This window comes from Bufo bufo, chromosome 3 (genome assembly GCF_905171765.1).
Source record: "Bufo bufo chromosome 3, aBufBuf1.1, whole genome shotgun sequence".
NCBI classification, from domain to species: domain Eukaryota; kingdom Metazoa; phylum Chordata; class Amphibia; order Anura; family Bufonidae; genus Bufo; species Bufo bufo.
Genome location: NC_053391.1, coordinates 681664980 through 681683976, shown reverse-complemented (window position 1 = coordinate 681683976; position 18997 = coordinate 681664980). Strand labels below are relative to the sequence as shown.

Sequence of the window (18997 nt, the reverse complement as noted above, 5' to 3'; positions counted from 1 at the left end):
TATAGTATAGGATAGGATAGTACGGTATATATAGTATAGGATAGGATAGTACGTTATATATAGTATAGGATAGGATAGTACGGTATATATAGTATAGGATAGGATAGTACGTTATATATAGAATAGGATAGTACGGTATATATAGAATAGGATAGGATAGTACGGTATATATAGTATAGGATAGGATAGTACGGTATATATAGAATAGGATAGGATAGTACGGTATATATAGTATAGCATAGGATAGTACGGTATATATAGTATAGGATAGGATAGTACGGTATATATAGTATAGGATAGGATAGTACGGTATATATAGTATAGTATAGTACGGTATATATAGTATAGGATAGGATAGTACGGTATATATAGGATAGGATAGTACGGTATATATAGGATAGGATAGTACGGTATATATAGTATAGGATAGGATAGTACGGTATATATAGTATAGGATAGGATAGTACGGTATATATAGTATAGGATAGGATAGTACGGTGTATATAGTATAGGATAGGATAGTACGGTATATATAGTATAGGCTAGGATAGTACGGTATATATAGTATAGGCTAGGATAGTACGGTATATATAGTATAGGATAGGATAGTACGGTATATATAGGATAGGATAGTACGGTGTATATAGTATAGGATAGGATAGTACGGTGTATATAGTATAGGATAGTATGGTATATATAGTATAGGATAGGATAGTATGGTATATATAGTATAGGATAGGATAGTACGGTATATATAGTATAGTATAGTACGGTATATATAGTATAGTATAACACAGTATACTGGATAGAATAGTGTGAAAATGCATAACATAATAGCACAGTCTTGTATTTGATTGTACATTATAATAAGTATAGTATTGTTTAGGATAGTGTATTATAACACTGTAAAGTATAGTATTGTATGACATAGTATAGTATAAAATTGTATAGGAGATTATTCCATACTACAATATAGTGTAGAATAGTATTGTTTAGAGCAGTATATTATAATACTGTAAGGTACAGTATAGTATAACATTGTATAGGATAGGCTAGTGTAGTAAAAGTGATAGCATATTGCTAGGTTATGTCACCACCACTTTGTAATCGCTGGGGGTCCAACCTCTGGGACCCCCCCCCCCCTTCCCCAATGATCCTGAGAATGAAGGGTATGCAGCATTGTTTTGGCATCAAATCATCTATGTGCCTAGCAGTCATGCATGGTCCGGGGCTGCAGGAGCCATGGTTAGGGCACACATTTCGCTAATATAGTTGAATATCATGTAAATCGATTTTAGTTGCCATTTTTCTATGGGTCACAGTCCAAATACCCCCCCGACAGAAATGCACACAATCCTGCACAGGCCGGCAGTGTTATTCCTCACTGGTTCCTGTCTGAGATACATAAGTGAATATATATCATGCACACAGAAAGACCAGACAACGGGATCTACCTCATCTCTACTCCTGTCTTCCTGTTTAGCAAGCAGCTTTTCCGCTTTTTTTCTTTTGAACTCTGCAATGTCCTCCGCTGTTAACCCGTGGGCATTACACCTGCAGTGGATATATATATATGTCATTAGTTAGCGGTGTGCACAAAGGGTAACTCAAGGGTTAAAAATTTAATGTTTATTTATTTTTATTTTTTTAATTTCTATCATGTTACAAATTAATTTTTACGGTATAGTCACAGAGTGAACGTGAAAGCAAAATCTTTAAAAGGGCCCCCAACTGTCATGTGCCATTTATACTGGTATTTGTAGGCCCCCTCAGGCACTGGGGCTTATTTAAAGGGTCCCTTAAAGGGACTATGCTATGATTGATTACATTTTTTTTTTTAATCAGACATCATATAGTACGTGACAATCTCTTTCTAACAAAGCCAGAACCAGCCCTGTACCTCACATGGATCCAGAGATCTCCCCATTCACTGCTCTGCTAGATTTATTTCAGGCTGGCAGCTCAAGGGGAGTGTCCTCCTTGCTGCACCTCTCTCCCTATTACAGCTCGGGGGTGTCCTTTCTGCTGCTGCTCTTGTAATTGAGACAGCTTCTAACAAATGATAGAGCTGGTGACAGTTGAAGATTTAAACTGAGCATGTGCGACCACCTCAGTAAGGTGGACAAGAAATAAAGAAAAGAACAAACAGTAGGTGGCGCAATACAGATACATTTAAATGACCAGCTCAGTGGCTATACAACATTTTTAATTATATGCAATTACAAAAGTATTCAGATCCTGGGGCTGGTTTAACCACCTCCGGACCGCCTAACGCAGGATCGCGTTCCGGAGGTGGCAGCCCTGCGCAGAGTCACGCATATATGCGTCATCTCGCGATGGCCGAGATTTCCTGTGAACGCGCGCACACAGGCGCGCGCGCTCACAGGAACGGAAGGTAAGAGAGTTGATCTCCAGCCTGCCAGCGGCGATCGTTCGCTGGCAGGCTGGAGATGTGTTTTTTTTAACCCCTAACAGGTATATTAGACGCTGTTTTGATAACAGCGTCTAATATACCTGCTACCTGGTCCTCTGGTGGTCCCCTTTGTTTGGATCGACCACCAGAGGACACAGGTAGCTCAGTAAAGTCCCACCAAGCACCACTACACTACACTACACCCCCCCCCGTCACTTATTAACCCCTTATTAGCCCCTGATCACCCCTGATCACCCCATATAGACTCCCTGATCACCCCCCTGTCATTGATTACCCCCCTGTCATTGATTACCCCCCTGTAAAGCTCCATTCAGATGTCCGCATGATTTTTACGGATGCACTGATAGATGGATCGGATCCGCAAAACGCATCCGGACGTCTGAATGAAGCCTTACAGGGGCATGATCAATGACTGTGGTGATCACCCCATATAGACTCCCTGATCACCCCCCTGTCATTGATCAACCCCCTGTAAAGCTCCATTCAGATGTCCGCATGATTTTTACGGATGCACTGATAGATGGATCCGATCCGCAAAACGCATCCGGACGTCTGAATGAAGCCTTACAGGGGCGTGATCAATGACTGTGGTGATCACCCCATATAGACTCCCTGATCACCCCCCTGTCATTGATTACCCCCCTGTCATTGATCACCCCCCTGTCATTGATCACCCCCCTGTCATTGATCACCCCCCCTGTCATTGATTACCCCCCTGTCATTGATCACCCCCCTGTCATTGATCACCCCCCTGTCATTGATCACCCCCCTGTCATTGATCACCCCCCTGTCATTGATTACCCCCCTGTCATTGATCACCACCCCTGTCATTGATCACCCCCCTGTCATTGATCACCCCCCCTGTCATTGATTACCCCCCTGTCATTGATCACCCCCCTGTCATTGATCACCCCCCTGTCATTGATCACCCCCCCTGTCATTGATCACCCCTCTGTAAGGCTCCATTCAGACATTTTTTTGGCCCAAGTTAGCGGAATTTTTTTTTTTTTTCTTACAAAGTCTCATATTCCACTAACTTGTGTCAAAAAATAAAATCTCACATGAACTCACCATACCCCTCACGGAAACCAAATGCGTAAAATTTTTTAGACATTTATATTCCAGACTTCTTCTCACGCTTTAGGGCCCCTAGAATGCCAGGGCAGTATAAATACCCCACATGTGACCCCATTTCGGAAAGAAGACACCCCCAGGTATTCCTTGAGGGGCATATTGAGTCCATGAAAGATTGAAATTTTTGTCCCAAGTTAGCGGAACGGGAGACTTTGTGAGAAAAAAATTAAAAATATCAATTTCCGCTAACTTGTGCCAAAAAAAAAAAAATTCTATGAACTCGCCATGCCCCTCATTGAATACCTTGGGGTGTCTTCTTTCCAAAATGGGGTCACATGTGGGGTATTTATACTGCCCTGGCATTCTAGGGGCCCCAAAGCGTGAGAAGAAGTCTGGTATCCAAATGTCTAAAAATGCCTTCCTAAAAGGAATTTGGGCACCTTTGCGCATCTAGGCTGCAAAAAAGTGTCACACATCTGGTATCGCCGTACTCAGGAGAAGTTGGGGAATGTGTTTTGGGGTGTCATTTTACATATACCCATGCTGGGTGAGAGAAATATCTTGGTCAAATGCCAACTTTGTATAATAAAATGGGAAAAGTTGTCTTTTGCCAAGATATTTCTCTCACCCAGCAAGGGTATATGTAAAATGACACCCCAAAACACATTCCCCAACTTCTCCTGAATACGGAGATACCACATGTGTGACACTTTTTTGCAGCCTAGGTGGGCAAAGGGGCCCATATTCCAAAGAGCACCTTTAGGATTTCACAGGTCATTTACTTACTTACCACACATTAGGGCCCCTGGAAAATGCCAGGGCAGTATAACTACCCCACAAGTGACCCCATTTTGGAAAGAAGACACCCCAAGGTATTCCGTGAGGGGCATGGCGAGTTCCTAGAATTTTTTACTTTTTGTCACAAGTTAGTGGAAAATTATGATTTTTTTTTTTTTTTTTCATACAAAGTCTCATATTCCACTAACTTGTGACAAAAAATAAAAACTTCCATGAACTCACTATGCCCATCAGCGAATACCTTGGGGTCTCTTCTTTCCAAAATGGGGTCACTTGTGGGGTAGTTATACTGCCCTGGCATTCTAGGGGCCCAAATGTGTGGTAAGGAGTTTGAAATCAAATTCTGTAAAAAATGACCTGTGAAATCCGAAAGGTGCTCTTTGGAATATGGGCCCCTTTGCCCACCTAGGCTGCAAAAAAGTGTCACACATCTGGTATCGCTGTACTCAGGAGAAGGTGGGGAATGTGTTTTGGGGTGTCATTTTACATATACCCATGCTGGGTGAGAGAAATATCTTGGCAAAAGACAACTTTTCCCATTTTTTTATACAAAGTTCGCATTTGACCAAGATATTTATCTCACCCAGCATGGGTATATGTAAAAAGACACCCCAAAACACATTCCCCACCTTCCCCTGAGTACGGAGATACCAGATGTGTGACACTTTTTTGCAGCCTAGGTGGGCAAAGGGGCCCACATTCCAAAGAGCACCTTTCGGATTTCACTGGTCATTTTTTACAGAATTTGATTTCAAACTCCTTACCACACATTAGGGCCCCTAGAATGCCAGGGCAGTATAACTACCCCACAAGTGACCCCATTTTGGAAAGAAGAGACCCCAAGGTATTTCGTGATGGGCATAGTGAGTTCATAGAAGTTTTTATTTTTTGTCACAAGTTAGTGGAATATGAGACTTTGTAAGAAAAAAAAAAAAAATCATCATTTTCCGCTAACTTGTGACAAAAAATAAAAAGTTCTATGAACTCACTATGCCCATCAGCGAATACCTTAGGGTGTGTACTTTCCGAAATGGGGTCATTTGTGGGGTGTTTGTACTGTCTGGGCATTGTAGAACCTCAGGAAACATGACAGGTGCTCAGAAAGTCAGAGCTGCTTCAAAAAGCGGAAATTCACATTTTTGTACCATAGTTTGTAAACGCTATAACTTTTACCCAAACCATTTTTTTTTTTTACCCAAACATTTTTTTTTTATCAAAGACATGTAGAACAATAAATTTAGAGCAAAATTTCTATATGGATCTCGTTTTTTTTGCTAAATTTTACAACTGAAAGTGAAAAATGTCATTTTTTTGCAAAAAAATCGTTAAATTTCGATTAATAACAAAAAAAGTAAAAATGTCAGCAGCAATGAAATACCACCAAATGAAAGCTCTATTAGTGAGAAGAAAAGGAGGTAAAATTCATTTGGGTGGTAAGTTGCATGACCGAGCAATAAACGGTGAAAGTAGTGTAGGTCAGAAGTGTAAAAAGTGGCCTGGTCTTTCAGGGTGTTTAAGCACTGGGGGCTGAAGTGGTTAAAAAGTAGAATATTTTTTGTGGGACAACCCCTTTAACAGTAAGGGTCCATTCACACGTCCGCAAATGGGTCCGAACCCGTTCCGCAATATCGGGAACGGGTGCGGACCCATTCATTCTCTATGGGGCCGGAAGAGATGCGGAGAGCACACTATGTGCTCCCCGCATCCGCATTTCCGGAGCGCGGCCCCGAACTTGCGGACAAGAATAGGCAGTTCTATGGGGGGTGCCGGCCGGGTGTATTGCGGATCCCCAATACACTACGGACATGTGAATGGACCCTAAGATGATCACAGAGTGTCCTCCCCTGCTGGGATCTCCCATCCATCAACTGTAATTTGTGGGGAAACTTTCCATAAAGTGTTTAAATTCCCTGCAGCACCACCACAGGTGAAATGAAGCATTACACCATGTCCATTCACATGGGCAGGACAGATCTTTCAGACAGATCACTCTCCATTCTGGCCAAAAGGGGATCTCCTTCTATTACTTCTATTATTTCCCTAATAAGGTAATCTGGATAATCCCTTTGGGGGTTGTCCTTATTGAGGCTCCTCCCCTGCAGTGTATATGGGTCAATTGTCCAGTTGCTTGTAGTTCATATTCTTTGTATCCATGTCATCAATGTGGTTTCTAGGGGTGGATCAGGGATGCTACTTTCCTTCATCTGGGAAGGATAAGGAAAATATCTAAGTTTCACTTAGATGTGATGAGGCAGAGCGCTTGTGAAATCCCTCTGCCCAATCATTGTGGAGCAGCAGTGGAGGACAGGAAGGGGGTGCTGAATACAATCAGCACATGGCAATCAACCTACTGCCAGAGAGACATTGCTGCAGCCTGGGGAGGTAAGTAAACATCAGCGTGTAACCCCTTCAATACACTGGACCTCCGAGGAAGCTGGTTTTAAACACTACACTAACAAAAAAACTCCAATAACACTGGCATTAACCTCATTTACAAAGCTAGACCATTATTCAGTGACAGTATGGCAGTATTATTTATTCACTTTATGGCAGTAATTTTCAGTGACTTACAGCAGTATTATTCAGTGACTGTATGACAGTATTATTTAGTGACTGTATGACAGTATTATTCAGTCACTGTATGGCAGTATTATTCACTGACTGTATGACAATATTATTCAGTGACTGTATAGCAGTATTATTCAGTGACTGTACAACAGTATTATTCAGTGACTGTACGACAGTATTATTCAGTGACTGTACGACAGTATTATTCAGTGTCTTACGACAGTATTATTCAGTGACTGTATAACAGTATTATTCAGTCTCTGTATGACAATATTATTCAGTCACTGTATGAGAGTATTATTCAGTGACTTGCGACAATATTATTCAGTGACTTACGACAGTATTATTCAGTGACTGTATGACAGTATTATTCAGTCACTGTATAACAGTATTATTCAATCTCTGTATGACAATATTATTCAGTTACTGTATGACAGTATTATTCAGTCACTGTATGACAGTATTATTCAGTCTCTGTATGACAGTATTATTCAGTCACTGTATGACAGTATTATTCAGTCTCTATATGACAGTATTATTCAGTCGCTGTATGACAGTATTATTCAGTCGCTGTATGACAGTATTATTCAGTCACTGTATGACAGTTTTATTCAGTCGCTGTATGGCAGTATTATTCAGTCACTGTATAACAGTATTATTCAGTGACTTGCGACAATATTATTCAGTGACTTACGACAGTATTATTCAGTGACTGTATGACAGTATTATTCAGTCACTGTATAACAGTATTATTCAATCTCTGTATGACAATATTATTCAGTTACTGTATGACAGTATTATTCAGTCACTGTATGACAGTATTATTCAGTCTCTGTATGACAGTATTATTCAGTCACTGTATGACAGTATTATTCAGTCTCTATATGACAGTATTATTCAGTCGCTGTATGACAGTATTATTCAGTCGCTGTATGACAGTATTATTCAGTCACTGTATGACAGTTTTATTCAGTCGCTGTATGACAGTATTATTCAGTCACTGTATGACAGTATTATTCAGTCTCTGTATGACAATATTATTCAGTCACTGTATGACAGTATTATTCAGTCACTGTATGACAGTATTATTCAGTCACTGTATGGCAGTATTATTCAGTCACTGTATAACAGTATTATTCAGTGACTTACGACAGTATTATTCAGTCACTGTATGACAGTATTATTCAGTCTCTGTATGACAGTATTATTCAGTCACTGTATGACAGTATTATTCAGTCTCTATATGACAGTATTATTCAGTCGCTGTATGACAGTATTATTCAGTCACTGTATGACAGTATTATTCAGTCACTGTATGACAGTATTATTCAGTCACTGTATGACAGTATTATTCAGTCACTGTATGACAGTATTCTTCAGTCACTGTATGGCAGTATTATTCAGTCACTGTATAACAGTATTATTCAGTGACTTACGACAGTATTATTCAGTCACTGTATGACAGTATTATTCAGTCTCTGTATGACAGTATTATTCAGTCACTGTATGACAGTATTATTCAGTCTCTATATGACAGTATTATTCAGTCGCTGTATGACAGTATTATTCAGTCACTGTATGACAGTATTATTCAGTCACTGTATGACAGTATTATTCAGTCACTGTATGACAGTATTATTCAGTCACTGTATGACAGTATTCTTCAGTCTCTGTATGACAGTATTATTCAGTCTCTGTATGACAGTATTATTCAGTCTCTGTATGACAGTATTATTCAGTCTCTGTATGACAGTATTATTTAGTGACTGTATGACAATATTATTCAGTCACTGTATGGTAATATTCAGCAAAGAAAGAAAACCTGCAGTGTTGGGGTGGGACTAGATAGCAACCAACAATTAGTAAAATAGTTAGTAGGTAACGCTTGCCCATGGGGTAATCTTTTAGGGCTACATCTTACGGTACCTGACCAATCACATTGACCTCTTGAGGTCCTCAGCTGGGGTCTAGGATCAGTCACAGACTTTCAAAAAGTTCTACCGTAACTTATTCATTAATATTCGGCAGCCGCTCGTACATCACGGTGACTGCACATTAACAATGAAATATCTGTCAGTTTATTTACATCTCCGGCAGCGCCGTCCGATTCCCGTTTTACTCAATCACTTCTCTCATTATGCTGATCGTTGGATTTATTTGCCCCCTCGTCAATTTTTTTGCATCTTTTCACTTGCAATTATCTGCTTAAAGCGAGGCAAGCAGTTTTCCTTTGCCTGGAGATATTACGCTATTAAAGAAAATTTATTGTGCTCCATAAAAGCAATACCGCCATGCATCAGAATGCACGCCATATTTTTTTTTTTATGACGGCCCATAAGCTTTCAGACATCCGCCTATGAAGGTGTTTGAGATGCGAAATAAACAGCTGAAATCCCGCGTTTTAGAATTCTGTAATAATGCCGCTATATGTCATGAAAGGTCTGTGATTATTACTGCGTAAACAGGAATCACAAATATTTTCCGACGATGCAAATAATTGGGCAGGACTGAAATCGTAATGGACTGAAATTGTCAGGAAAAAAATGTATCCTAAAAGGGCCATGACGCATTTACGGACACTAGATGCTAATCAGGTTACACCGCCACCCACCTGCCGGTTGCACTGTAATTTAGGCAAGGCCATAAAAGAGCATGCCATTCTGGACATATTTTGGTCAAACATTGAGACTGTGCATGGTACTACCACTATAGTACTGCCACTCATGGGCGTCCATACAGTATGTCGCCACGTAGTGTGCTACTTCTGTGGTCTCACAGGGCACATTAACGACTCCCGCTGACCCTGAGGGTTGTGACTACCATGAATCTCAATATTAATAGTATATCGGTATTATCTAGACATTGTATGGCACTCTTATGAGATTACTTTACGCATGGACCTGTTATTTGGTCCCTGTATGCCAGTATGATTTGAACACTGTATGGCGGTATTCACTTGGCATGGTGCGGTCTTGCAGTGTATTTTGGATGGTGCATTATATAGCACTGTTGTGTAGGTATCTATGTATGTTATTTGGAAAAAAAATATTGAGTTATAAGGCGGTATTTGCTTGGCATTGTATGGCTTTGCATACTAATTTGCACTGTGTGGCACTGCTATTTAGGTTGCTCCATGTGTTATTAGGATAACATGCAGTATGGTGGTGTTACTTGGTCACTGTATGGCAGTTTTTACTGTGGCATTGTGAGGCATAGTATGCAAATTTAAACTCTGTAGTATTGTTATTTAGGTAACTGTGTGTGTTATTTAGACATCATATGGCGGTGTTATATGGTCACCGTATGGTGGTATTTAATTGTAATTGTGTGGTGCTGTATACTAATTTGCCCTGCGCAGCATTGTTATTTAGGCAACTGTGTTTTATTTGGACAACATATGGCAGTGTTATTTAGTCACTCTATGGCGGTATTTACTTGGCATTGTGTGGCACTGTAAACTATTTTACACTGTGTAGCATTGTTATATAGTTACATTTTATTTGGGCAACACATGGCAGTATTATATGCTCACTGTATGGTGGTATTTAATTGTAATTGTGTGGCACTGTATACTAATTTGCACTGCGCAGCATTGTTATTGAGGCAACTGTGTTTTAATTTGGACAACATATGGCAGCGTTATTCACTCACTGCATGGCAGTATTTACTTGGCATCGTGTGGCACTGAACACCAATTTGCACTGTGTAGCCTTATTATTTAGGTAACTGTGTGTGTCATTTGGACAACGTATGACGGTGTTATTTCAGCACCATGTGGTGCTCGCAGTTAGACGATCTGTGTTATATTTATAGTACTTTTATTCAGTCTGCCTCTCGGCTTGCGCTGCCGCCAAAACTCTGGCCCGCCACCATTATGGTCAATAGGGCCAGAGCGGTAGTCTGGGGGTCCGCGTGCACTAGCGGCAGCACGGATACGACAGGCTGTTCACCCGCCGGAACAGCCTGCCGGAGTTACTTGCCGCTAGTGTTACGGTACTGTACATGATCTGGCCCTGACTGTATGAAAGTAGAGGGTCAGTCTGCATAGTGTGAACAGTCTCCCTAATTTAGACAACCAAAAGTCCTTCCTGAGCAAAAGAGGGTGACCAGGATTAACCCTCGAAACGAAAAACCCAGATGCAGCACAAAAGTTGAGCATTTACATACTTAAAAATATGCTTACCCTGGCTTTACATCTGGCGGCGTTGGTAATGGTTTGGTGAAACCGTCTTTTCCTACTAACCAGTAAGTTTCTTCTATACCTTTTCCCTAAAGAAAAAAAAAAAACAGAACTGTACAAGGCGGTATCGTTTTTTTGTTTTTTTTGCAATCTCCCTTCTACCTTTACTATTCCTCCCGCAGCGAGTCCGCAGCGCAGCTCCCGTCCTGACCTCCCAGCACTGACGGGATTCACATAGCATTATATGATTTATGATGCTATGTAACCCTTACAGTTCTGGAATGTATTGGACAACACTGACATAATGCTGCCAGTGTTATCCAATACATTCCAGAACTGTAAGGGTTACGCAGCATCATAAATCAATATAATGCTATGTGAATCCCGTCAGTGCTGGGATGTCAGGACGGAGCTGCCCTGCGGACTCGCTGCGGAGGAACGCTCGTCTGCCCAGGGTCCTTACTTAGTAAAGTAGGGTGGCGACTGAACAGTCAGTGCTGCTATATCTGTGTAAGTAAGTGGGTGTTACCAGGTGGCGTCATGATGTTAATAAGCTGCCATCTGGTGGTCACAAACAACCAATGGTTTATTTTCCTTTTGCAAGCCTTTCAAATCGCAATACAAAATATGGGGCCCCTACCATGCTCCATTATAACACTGGTGGTCCGGGCGTGACTGTGCCCACTATAGATGCCACCTGATGGCACCCACTGGCTGACAGTACATCATATATATTTATTACTGGCAGTATATATCCGTACTATACCCAGACAGCTCACAGCCTTACCTTTAATTCTGTTTTCCCTCTAACTTGTATCTTATAGTTTTCCTTTAGGGTACGCAGCGTGGCCACCGTGCTTTGGTTGACGTGGATTCTGTAAGCTGTGAAAACGTGAACGGTCATATATAAGAATAGTCCTTTACAAAACGGATGCTGAGGACTTCAGGTCCCTTTAAACTATTGCCAGGTTAGAATTTGTGAAGGTGCCCCTTCCTGGTATGATCACATAGGCATCTTTTTGTGGGAGTGTTTTTCCTGCAAATTTAAGGGGGTAACTGGTTAATATCTGCTCCCTAGACCTTCAGGGATGTCAGATATTAACCCACAACCATCATAAAGCACCATAAATAATGGATATCAGTAGTAGCCCCTTTATCACCCTAGACCCCATGGGATATTAGCTGATAACTGTCATAGACCACCATGAATAATAGATATCAGTATTAACCCCTTTATCACAGTAGACCTCCAGTGATGTCAGATATTAACTCACAACTATCATAGACCACCATGGATAATAAATATAAGTACAGTCAGGTCTATAAATATTGGGACATGGACACAATTCTAACATTTTTGGCTCTATACACCACCACAATGGATTTGAAATGAAACGAACAAGATGTGCTTTACCTGCAGACTGTCAGCTTTAATTTGAGGGTATTTACATCCAAATCAGGTGAACGGTGCAGGAATTACAACAGTTTGCATATGTGCCTCCCACTTGGCAAGGGACCAAAAGTAATGGGACAATCGGCTTCTCAGCTGTTCCATGGCCAGGTGTGTGTTATTCCCTCATTATCCCAATTACAATGAGCAGATAAAAGGCCCAGAGTTCATTTCCAGTCTGCTATTTGCATTTGGAATCTGTTGCTGTCAACTCTCAAGATGAGATCCAAAGAGCTGTCACTATCAGTGAAGCAAGCCATCATTAGGCTGAAAAAACACAACAAACCCATCAGAGAGATAGCAAAAACATTAGGGGCGGCCAAAACAACTGTTTGGAACATTCTTAAAAAGAAGGAACGCACCGGTGAGCTCAGCAACACCAAAAGACCCGGAAGACCACGGGAAACAACTGGGGTGGATGACCGAAGAATTCTTTCCCTGGTGAAGATAACACCCTTCACAACAGTTGGCCAGATCAAGAACACTCTCCAGGAGGTAGGTGTATGTGTGTCAAAGTCAACAATCAAGAGAAGACTTCACCAGAGTGAATACAGAGGGTTCACCACAAGATGTAAACCATTGGTGAGCCTCAAAAACAGGAAGGCCCGATTAGAGTTTGCCAAACGACATCTAAAAAAGCCTTCACAGTTCTGGAACAACATCCTATGGACAGATGAGACCAAGATCAACTTGTACCAGAGTGATGGGAAGAGAAGAGTATGGAGAAGGAAAGGAACTTCTCATGATCCTAAGCATACCACCTCATCAGTGAAGCATGGTGGTGGTAGTGTCATGGTGTGGGCATGTATGGCTGCCAATGAAACTGGTTCTCTTGTATTTATTGATGATGTGACTGCTGACAAAAGCAGCAGGATGAATTCTGAAGTGTTTCGGGCAATATTATCTGCTCATATTCAGCCAAATGCTTCAGAACTCATTGGACGGCGCTTCACAGTGCAGATGGATAATGACCCAAAGCATACTGCAAAAGCAACCAAACAGTTTTATAAGGAAAGAAGTGGAATGTTATGCAATGCCAAGTCAATCACCTGCCCTGAATCGATTGAGCATGCATTTCACTTGCTGAAGACAAAACTGAAGGGAAAATGCCCCAAGAACAAGCAGGAACTGAAGACAGTTGCAGTAGAGGCCTGGCAGAGCATCACCAGGGATGAAACCCAGCATCTGGTGATGTCTATGCGTTCCAGACTTCAGGCTGTAATTGACTGCAAAGGATTTGCAACCAAGTATTAAAAAGTGAAAGTTTGATTTATGATTATTATTCTGTCCCATTACTTTTTGGTCCCTTAACAAGTGGGAGGCACATATGCAAACTGCTGTAATTCCTGCACCGTTCACCTGATTTGGATGTAAATACCCTCAAATTAAAGCTGACAGTCTGCAGGTAAAGCACATCTTGTTCGTTTCATTTGAAATCCATTGTGGTGGTGTATAGAGCCAAAAATGTTAGAATTGTGTTGATGTCCCAATATTTATGGACCTGACTGTATTAACCTATTTATCACAGTAGACCTCCAGTGATGTCAGATATTAACTCACAACTATCATAGACCACCATGGATAACGGATATCAGTAGTAGCCCCTTTATCACCCTAGACCTACTGGGGTATTAGCCCATAGCTATCATAGACCACCATGCATAATGGATATAAGTATTAACCCTTTTATCGCCCTAGACTTCCAGGGATATTAGATATTAACCCATGACCACCATAGGCTACTATAACTAATAATATTGATATTAACCCCTTTATCACCCTAGACCCCCAGGGATGTGAGTTATTAACATACAACCATCATAGACCACCATGAATAAAGGATAGCAGTATTAACCCCTTTATCAACCTACAGTTCCAGGGATACCATGACTATCATAGATCACCATAAATAATGGATATCAATATTAGTCCCTTTATCACGCTAGACCTCCAGGGATATTAGATATTAACCCTTAATTATCATAGACCATCATGAATAATGATTGTCAATATTAACTCTTTTATCACCATAGACCTCCAGGGATATTAGATATTAACTAATATCATCATAGATCACATGGGAAATGGATATCAGTATAAACCCCTTTATCACCCTAGACCTCCAAGGATGTTAAATATTATATCACAAAAAATGTGTGATATAGTATATGTAGGAAGTGGACAAAGTAAATACAGTGGAAGGGGAATATTCGGAATTTCCCCATCTCGTTCTCTGGCACACTTGGAACCCTCTTTAAATGTCCGATGTGTTTGCCCCGTGGCTTCCAGTAAATTACTTGAAATTGTGACTATTGGCACATACTTCTATATAACAGATATGACCATGTGAGCTCATATAGTTTAACCAGTTCGATTTTTAACCTACTCCTATCCCCCCCCCCCATAGATCCCCCTGAGGTTCCCACCACTTACGCAGTCCTGTGGATTCCATTCGTGAAGCTGTGTTCACAGTGTCTCCGAATAGACAGTAACGTGGCATAGTGAGGCCAACGACTCCGGCTACACAAGGCCCTGGAGGAGAAGACAAAGTCAAAACCACGATACTTGGGTCGGACCACCGCTTTTGAGAGTTACAACTGTCCGCCGTCACTACTGTGTTACCCCCACCTGAGTGCAAACCTATCCTGATCCTGACCGGCACGTCCGGCATGTGTCTCATCTGGAAGGTGCCCACAGAGCAGAGGATGTCTAGAGACATGTTGGCAATTTCGGCTGCGTGCTTGTTTCCGTTCCTCTTGGGAAGCCCTGAGGCCACCATGTAGGCATCGCCAATGGTCTCCACCTGCAAAGAGACAGTTCCTGTGGTCTTAGTGCAAGACGCTTGTGTCTTGAAGAATCTAGGCAGAGGTGGAAGGGTTCTCAGGATAGAAAGACATCAGGAGGTAAGTATAAAAAAGCAAGATCTCCACTTGCTGTCAGTGAAAGGGAGCATTCTTGTTTGCATCCAGAGGCTGAAAAAGTGCGTAGAGATAAAAATTTTCTCCCAAATGAAGTGTTGCAATTAAATTGGACTCATTATTTAGAGCTGCTATGGGGTTAAAATTGTTGTAAAGGGGTTATCTCATAAGGACAACATCATAGACGAGGTTCCTATCCTTTTCACAGCCTGTACATATGAATGGACACCATGTAATACCATTATTCTCCTGTAGTGGCCACTGTAGGGCAAATGTTTACCAGCTGCATGTTCCTTCAGTGATCACAGCTGATCCTTGAGGTTTTCCGCTGCTGATCTTTCCATAAGGCCCGTTGCACACAAACTTATATTTTTTTCCGTTTCCGTTCCGTTTTTTCTGTTTCAATGGATCCGCAAAAAAAATGGAAGGTACTCCGTATGCCTTCCGTTTCCGTATTTCCGTTCCGTTCAAAGATAGAACATGTCCTATTATTGTCCGCATAATGGCAAGGATAGAACTGTTCTATCAGGGGCCAGCTGTTCCGTTCCGCAAAAAACGGAATGCACACGGACGTCATCTGTATTTTTTGCGGATCCGTTTTTTGCGGACCGCAAAATACTGAAAAAGCCATACAGTCGTGTGCAAGAGGCCTAAGGCTACATTCAGACGACCATAGTGTTCTGCAGTCCGCAATTTATGGATCCGCAAAATTCTGATACCAACCCATATGCATTCCGCAATTTGCGGACCGCACATGGCCGGCAGTATGATAGAAATGCCTATTCTTGTCCGCAATTGCGGGGCCGCGGAACAGGACTACGGATACGGACAGCATCCCATTGAAATGAATGGGTCCACACCCATTCTGCGAAATTGCGGAACGGATGCGCACCCATTCATACAGTCGTGTGAACCCAGCCTAAGTCCTTGCACTAGATCCCATTTTTTCCCGATAGTACTGTTCATCCTGAACTTTTTGGTTGATGAATAGTGTTGAGCGAATCGAGGTTCACGAAGTGGACTTCAATCCGAATTTCAGGAAAAATTTGATTTCGCCGCGAAGCCGAATTTCCTTGTGCTTCGTGGTAACGAATCTATTTCCCCTGAAATGGCGGTAAAAAAAATAAAAAATCATACCTTACCTCATCCATATGATCACGAAGAGGCAGAAATGGTCATCTTCCTTGAAGATCCCACGCGAAATCTCGTGCGCGGTGATGTATGACGCCACCACAACGGCCGATGTCATGACATTATCGTGCGCCGTTCGAGATTTTGCGCTAGATCTTCCAGCAAGATAGCCTCTTTGCGATCAAACGGATGCGGTGAGTTTGATTTAATTTTTTTTTTTAATTTGCGAAATGCTTTAGTATGGATCTTAGATGCCACAATCAGAAGTGAACGCAGCATCTGAGGGGTTGAATCGCTGTCATTGCACCCGCCATGTACAAAGAAATGCGCTTCATGACGAAGTTATTCATCACAAAGCAAATTGTTTTGTAAAATTCAGCAAAGCAGACAAATGGAATTTTAGAGAACTTTGCTTGTCTCTATTGTTGAATACAATGCTAGAACTACTTATCTGTGACACGCTAAGGCCTCATGCACACGGCCGTTGTTTTGGTCCGCATCCGAGCCGCCGTTTTGGCGGCTCGGATGCGAACCCATTCACTTCAATGGGGCCGCAAAAGATGCGGACAGCACTCCTTGTGCTGTCCGCATCCGTTGCTCCGTTCCGTGGCCCCGCTAAGAAAATATAACCTGTCCTATTCTTGTCAAGAATAGGCATTTATATTAAAGGCTGTCCGTGCCGTTACGCTAATTGCGGAACGCGCACGGACGCCATACGTGTTTTGCGGATCCGCGATTTTTAGACCGCAAAACACACCACGGTCATGTGCATAAGGCCTAAGATTCTATCCAGGGCCTATGGACATCCTAGATGGGCTCCTACCCGTTTCACAGCCTGTACATATAAATAGACACCATGCAATACCATCTTTGTCCTGTAGTGGCCACTGCAGGATAAATGTGCAGCAGGTGCATCTTCTTCCGGCGATCACAGCTGATCATTGGGGTTTTCAGCAGCTGCTGTACCTGGGGTGGTGAGGTGATCTTCCCACAAGTCCTTGCACTTATGGTAATCACATAGTTTTTTCTGATGGACCTTTAGTACTGTTCATCCTGAACTTTATGGTTAATGAATAGAATGCTAGAACCACAGGCTAAACATAAGAAGACAATGGAGAAATTTCACTCCAATCAGGGTCTGGAGAAAGCTGGGGGTTGTACCGGCTTGGTTTTGTAGGTGATCATCATCCATCACTTACCTTATACACGTCATGGTTTCCAAGAACTGCATCGAACAGGGTGTAAAGGTCATTCAGGAGGTCGACCACCTCGATGGGTTCACTCAGGGCTGATATCGTGGTGAAGCCAACAATATCACTGAAGTAGAGGGTGACCTGGTCAAAATATTCCGGTTCAACCGTCCCTCCGATTTTCAGAACTTCAGCGACAGATCTGAAAAACATGAACCGAAGGGTTAACAGAAATATAGCAGGTGTGTATTAGGCTCCTTCATCACGCCAGCTGTCATGAAACTACAACTCCCAGCATACTCCATTCACTTCCATGAGAGTTACTGGAACAGCCTGCTGGGAGTTGTAGTTTCACAACAGCTGGAGGGCAGACGATTGCTGATGCCAGATGCCTATAACCTGCACAGGCCCGGAGATTCTCCTCTGATCTCCAGACCGATTCATTGTCCCTCCTCTGACACATTGTATCAAACTGTCAGGAAAGGAGAATGATTTCGGTGCTACCAATGTGTGTGCATTAGATACAATTGTAACAAACCCTCAGCTGTGAGAAGCGTTCAACCTGTATATATATAAGAACATATATTGGACTGACTTTTCTAACGGAAACCTTTTTGACTTTTTCTTACCCAAACCCCCCCCCCCCCCACCACCATCACCTATTCCTAGTCTCTGGGCTTTCTTCATCATACTGTAGTGTAGGAGTCCTTTAAAGGGCTTGTCCATTTGTCCCATACGCCATATGGAGGTCACTGCAGTGGTGTACTTACCTTGGAAATGGACCACGGAGAGTGGCCAGCACTGAACTCCTTCTCTTGCTTTTCAGCTTGAAACCACAGGGTTTTCCTAAAGCCGCCACTAGAGGGAGTTCATGGGGATTTTTAAAGCTTTCATTCAGTTCAATGGTAACTGTATGCACTGAGCTCCCCCTAGTGGCGGCTGCAGGTAGACAGTTTTATAATATTCTATTCTATGAATTTCCGCCCCACGAGGACCTACCCTTTATGTAAGTGCCCATGGGTCTAGGGGTTAAACTTTTTCGAGACTGCAATGGCACGATTTCTACTCACGGAGGAAGCATTTGTGAGAGTAGTTTTTCCGTCTTCTGTTTTTCGATCTCCAGCTCCTCCGTTCTCTCCCGGATCAAATCTTCTAAATTACTAGAGTACTGTTCCAGCATCCGCAGCATGGAGTCTATGATGTTAGTTTTCTTGCCTTTGTTGATGGTCTTAAACTGAAATGCAATGGAAATGT

The 18997-nt window shown here is 42.1% G+C and overlaps 1 protein-coding gene across 1 annotated transcript in view; it reads right to left on the bottom strand.

The window, feature by feature from the left end:
* Positions 1-1374: 1374 nt before the first annotated feature.
* LOC120994037 (retinal guanylyl cyclase 2-like) overlaps positions 1375-18997 on the bottom strand; it is a 110389-nt gene continuing 92766 nt past the window's right edge. Inside the window, exons 14-21 of the mRNA XM_040422498.1 lie at positions 18814-18977; positions 17753-17945; positions 15133-15307; positions 14938-15036; positions 11842-11936; positions 11058-11143; positions 1455-1554; positions 1375-1395 (exon numbers count right to left, since the gene is read on the bottom strand). Coding sequence (XP_040278432.1) covers positions 1375-1395; positions 1455-1554; positions 11058-11143; positions 11842-11936; positions 14938-15036; positions 15133-15307; positions 17753-17945; positions 18814-18977 — 933 coding nt within the window. The remainder of the gene's footprint in view (positions 1396-1454; positions 1555-11057; positions 11144-11841; positions 11937-14937; positions 15037-15132; positions 15308-17752; positions 17946-18813; positions 18978-18997) is intronic.